The sequence below is a fragment of the Lactuca virosa genome, chromosome 1, assembly GCF_052849685.1.
Source record: "Lactuca virosa cultivar CGN04683 chromosome 1, Lactuca_virosa_CGN04683_v6, whole genome shotgun sequence".
Lineage (NCBI taxonomy): Eukaryota > Viridiplantae > Streptophyta > Magnoliopsida > Asterales > Asteraceae > Lactuca > Lactuca virosa.
In genome coordinates this window covers 184,995,684-185,000,611 of record NC_136426.1, presented here as the reverse complement: position 1 = coordinate 185,000,611, position 4,928 = coordinate 184,995,684, and the positions used below count along the sequence as shown (strand labels likewise).

Here is a 4,928-nt window from a genome sequence, read left to right as displayed (position 1 = left end):
TTTATGCACAAAATCCATAAGTTGTGTCTCTTTCTTCAATGTCCTATTCATCTCGGTAACTTCTTTCCCTATGAACCTAATGCAAAACCTTTGTGTATTTTCATTGGTTTCCCTAGAATCGTCAGAAATAACATGGAAGTTTATCGCTCACCCTTCTTCTCGCTGAGGCTAGTCAAATGACTGAAAAAAAAATGATATAGATATTGAATACATAATCTGAATTCAAGTTAGGAACATAATTTTGTTATCAGTTTATCATAAAATACCTCTTGATTCATGAATGTTAGGGATTTTGACCAGAATGTCGATGGAAAGCTAGATTCAGAGGAAGTAAAGGAATCAAAATGAGGAACTAACAACTCGCTGGTGGTGATGATGAAAACTGTAGTGGGATATCAACAATATCGATTTGCCATATGATCCGATCCTGGGTGGGGCTCCGGTGAGGAATGTCATGTGTGACTGAATTCCTCCACGACAGAAGTCCATCGTTAGCACGTAAGTAGTTTCCATATCTTGTTTTGAGCTTCACCTTTCCCCCTTTCTCAATTGGCTCCCACTCCACCGACGAGTCGAGGCGGTTGGGAACCGTCTGAATGACCTTTTTCCCGACCATTCCGAGCAAGAAATGGTTGCTGGAAGCTGCTAAGTATTTGTCATAACATGATTTTAGGCGAATGAGAGTGATGTTTTCGAGATAAGTGTTGACAAACTCGATGATCCAAATGTTGTTCTTGGCAGTACCATTGTGGTTTTGGGAAACAGATTCTTGGTCCTCATCGGCGTAGAGGAACTTATCGTGGTGGCTTCTTAGACGGACTGCCTTGGCATTGCCTAGGAGATTTATTATAGTTTGTCCGGATTCTTCTTGTTGTATCAGATACCTTGGTTTGAGAAGTTTCTGTAGAAAACATAAGAAAAAACCAAATATTATAGGTGATGAATTTGGCTGAAAATCGGGTATGTTTTAATTTACGCTACTTGATCAAAGCTTCACTGGTTTTGTGTATGTGTGAAAATTATTCTATATGTGTATTAGAAACAAAAAATCATGACATATCTCGATCGTAGGTTTGATCATCAATAAAATTACGATTCATGTAAATATAATAAATTTAAGACTAACGGTGGTGGTGGTACACACCGATGATGGTGGTTGATGATGACTGGTGATTGGGGTGAACACAATCACAAAAAATAGAATACAAGTAGTGGTGGTGGTGGTTGTGGTTGTGGATTGGTGGGGTTTTATAACCGATAACTAAGGGGGTACTAAGGGAGTGAGATAAGGTCCTTGGTATTTTAAAATAATAAACAAATCTCTCTATTCTAATAAAAGAATAGTTGTATTCTCCTTTTGACATGTGTCACCCTATTAGACCTCCTAATTAATACATATTTTATTCTTCTTTTGTCATGTGTCACTCTATTATGTCTCCTAATTAATGCATGCTACTTGTCAGCCTATTGATTCTCCATTTCAAATTTCAAATTTTAAATTTTTCACTCTAATTACATTAAGTTAATAACATTGAATAAAAATTAAAATAAAATTAATACAAATTATAAAGTGATATAATTTCACATATTTATTTAAATCAATGATTAAAATTTATATAACTAAAATATCTCTTAATTAATAATTTATTTAAAATAATTGATTAATAATTTTGAGTTTCTATTATAAAAGTTTAATTAATTTTGTAATTGTGGTTTCCACGGGTTATAAACTAGTAAAATATAATAAAACAATAAGAAATGCTAAATGAAACGTCAAAATGGTCATATTAAAAAAAAAGTCCTAACAGCTAAGCTGTTAGATTTAACATTTCAAAGATTATTTGTGCAACTTTTGGAAACCCTAGTTGTGAGCGGTGTCAAAAATTCAAAAATTAGACAAACTAGTGTTGACTTTAAAGCACAAGAACCAAAACTATAATTTACACACAAAAAATATTACAATCCTGTAACTTTTTTTTGTTAAATTACTTAAACCAAATATTGAAGAATATTTACGAAATTTGTTTAAGTTAAATAATGATATGTACTAGAGTATCAAAAATGTACCATGATAAACCAGCTAAAATGTTATCAACTGAATAAGAAGATTTATAGTCAATATATTTTGTAGTCAACATGTTTGATTATAGTATTATACCAATTTATTTCATATTAAGTAAAAGAACTCACCTGGAAAATCATCGCATTCTCAATGCTCTCGACAATTTTGTCCATGGTAGGGCGTTCTTCTAAATTGTAGCTTATACACTGATACGCAATATCTATAAACATATGTAAGCAACGTCTATCAATCTGATCGTTTATAAGTGGATCAATTAATCTAACTACTTCTTCCTTAAAATAACGTCGGACGAGACTTATCAGAAATTGTTGGTTACCATCTCCAGAGTCCTTTTGGTGATAAGCCAACATCCCACTTAACATTTCAAACAATACTACCCCAAATGAGTAGACGTCTGACTCCTTACGGAGGATGTTGCTTTCATGATAAATGGGACACATGTAGAAGTTGGTACCAGCAGCTTTTGTATAAATTTGTGTATATTGCTGATTTCTAGGGCCTTCTTTTGACAAACCAAAATCACAAATTTTGGCTTCCATATTTTCATCTAGCAATATGTTTCCGCTCTTCACGTCTCTATGTATTACTCTATTGTGTTCCCCTAAACACGAGTGAAGTTAGTTTAGTCCTCTTGCTGCCCCTAAGCAAATCTTGAGGCGTCTTGCCCATGTTAGGTTACCCCTCTTATTTGGATCGTAGAGATGATGATCAAGGCTGCCATTGCTAGCATACTCAAAAACTAAAATCATCTCATTCTCTTCATCACAGTAACCAACGAAAGGGATGATGTTTTCATGGTGGAATCTTGAGATCAACTTAATCTCAGTAAGGAACTCGTTCTTTCCTTGGTGACCTTCATAATTAAGACGTTTGATGGCAACGGTGCAGTTTTGCCATTGTTTAGAGAGTTGTCCTCTGTAAACCATACCAAATCCACCATCTCCGACCCGAGAGTTGGGATCAAAGTTTTTGGTTGCCAAGATGATATCCTTCAGCGGAATTAAATAACTTTCTAAGCTTTCATGTTGGTGGCTTCGTATGGTACTGGCTGAAGCAACTCCATGGGTCTGTGGATATTTAAAAAATATTATAAAAATTCAGTGTTGGAACAGCCCCTAATAATCAATTTCACTACATGTATATATTTAAACCAATACACAATGGTTTGGGGTTATGAAAATGGGAATTTAACAAGTTTCTTGTTGCTCTCTGATTTTGTTCATATGATATTGGTTCATTGTGCTTAGTCATAAAAGAAAAGTCAGCCATTAAGTTTATGCATCAAATTTATTTAGTTTTTGGGGGTAATATTGTGTTACCTAGAAATAACAATTTATTAGTCGATTATTTTTGTGTTTTTGGTTAGTTTCCTCCAAAATTTAAAGTGATCTTGTAGCTGAAGTGTTCAGAAGATAACATTTTCGATGAAAGTTTGATAAGACAAATTAAGAGTGAAATGCTCTTAAGTTAATGAAACTAGATTTCCTTGAAAATATTTAAATGAAGACTTACTTGAATATGCAGTGCTTCCTCAATCCTCGTGGTGATCATGTTTATAGTAGGGCGATCTGTTAACTCAAAACTAATGCATTGAGTGGCTATGTCCTTAATTATATGGAATGAATAAGTATTAATATGATCTCTTATATAAGGATCAATAAAGTCATCCACTTTGTTTTCATCGTAGAGTTCAACCAACTTTGAAAGTGATTGTCGTTTATCATCACCAATTCTCCTCCCATAAGCCAACATGCCACTCAATATTTCAAAAAGTACCCACCCAAATGAGTAAACATCGGATTCGATGCAGGGGACGCCCCTTTCATTGTAAGCCCAATCATTGTAAATTGTGCTATGTGCAGCACGTGGATGCACTTGTTGCTGATTTTGATCCAGAAATATTGCCAAGCCAAAACTACATATTTTTGCTTCCAGATTTTCATCCAACAATATGCTTGCGCTTTTGATGTCTCCGTGTACTACTCTGTTATGCTCACTATGACCCGAGTGAAGGTAGTTCAGTCCTGCTGCTACCCCTAAGCAAATCTTCAGCCGTTGTGGCCATGTTAGGGTACGCCTCTTAGTAGTGTCTTGAAGATGTTGATCAAGGCTTCCATGGATAGCATATTCGGAAACCATAATCAACTCATTATCTTCATCACAATAGCCAATAAGACGGATGAGGTTTTCATGGTTGAACCTCGACATCATCTCAACCTCATTATAAAACCCAAGTCTTAAGCGTTTGAAAGCAGCTATGCGGTTTTGCCAGTGTTCTGAGAGTTGTCCTCTATAGATCTCACTAAATCCTTCAATTTGTAACTTATTATCAATACCGAAGTATTTGGTGGCAGCGTGGATCTCCTCTAGTGGAATTACAAACTTTTCTAGGTGAACACCTGAAGAAGACATTGTTTTTTGATATTGATAAGTATGTTGTTGTTGACGCTTATGGTTATGTGAATGTATACAGAACTGAGTTTGCTAATGATAATTAGATTGTGCTTTTAAATAACCATCGTAAAGTTGAAAAACTAAATCCAACTACTTCACATTTTATCATTTGTTGTACCTTTTAATAAAATATTATATACTTGCAATAATTGTCATAGGAATCTTTTCACCGAAAGTACCACGAAAACAACGTCCAACTATAAAAACAATATTTTGCTGACGTTGAAAACTATTTTTTTTTTCTTTTTATATTTACCTATCGGACAATGTGCACCCTCTTAGTGATTAAGTGATTAACATTATATAATGGGTCGATGTAGCCAGTTTGTGTATAAAAAACAGTTATCCGGTCCTTTTAATTTCTTATAATATTGGACCATATTGTGATGCG

General features: G+C 34.5%; 2 protein-coding genes across 2 annotated transcripts; both read right to left on the bottom strand.

Moving 5' to 3' along the window:
- Positions 1-293: 293 nt before the first annotated feature.
- LOC145125319 (uncharacterized) lies at positions 294-2,622 on the bottom strand. Its single transcript, XM_079060791.1, has 3 exons — positions 2,400-2,622; positions 2,191-2,282; positions 294-901 (listed from the first exon to the last, which is right to left on the bottom strand). The coding sequence occupies exons 1-3, from the start codon at positions 2,620-2,622 to the stop codon at positions 353-355; spliced, it is 864 nt and encodes a 287-aa protein (XP_078916917.1). The 3' UTR covers positions 294-352.
- Positions 2,623-2,700: 78 nt separating this feature from the next.
- LOC145125307 (putative serine/threonine-protein kinase PBL28) lies at positions 2,701-4,495 on the bottom strand. Its single transcript, XM_079060781.1, has 2 exons — positions 3,596-4,495; positions 2,701-3,150 (listed from the first exon to the last, which is right to left on the bottom strand). Exons 1-2 carry the CDS (start codon positions 4,493-4,495, stop codon positions 2,701-2,703), a joined length of 1,350 nt encoding a protein of 449 aa, XP_078916907.1.
- Between the last annotated feature and the right edge of the window lie 433 nt (positions 4,496-4,928).

What these genes read in the sequence shown, in the direction of transcription:
- LOC145125307 (XM_079060781.1), bottom strand. Translation starts at nt 4,495, where the DNA reads ATGTCTTCTTCAGGTGTTCACCTAGAAAAGTTTGTAATTCCACTAGAG. An exon ending in AGGAAGCACTGCATATTCAA is followed by an intron (nt 3,151 to 3,595) that starts GTAAGTCTTCAT and finishes AAATATCCACAG; the next exon opens with ACCCATGGAGTTGCTTCAGC.
- LOC145125319 (XM_079060791.1), bottom strand. Translation starts at nt 2,622, where the DNA reads ATGGAAGCCAAAATTTGTGATTTTGGTTTGTCAAAAGAAGGCCCTAGA. An exon ending in CCAAAAGGACTCTGGAGATG is followed by an intron (nt 2,283 to 2,399) that starts GTAACCAACAAT and finishes ATATGTTTATAG; the next exon opens with ATATTGCGTATCAGTGTATA. An exon ending in AGAATGCGATGATTTTCCAG is followed by an intron (nt 902 to 2,190) that starts GTGAGTTCTTTT and finishes TGTTTTCTACAG; the next exon opens with AAACTTCTCAAACCAAGGTA.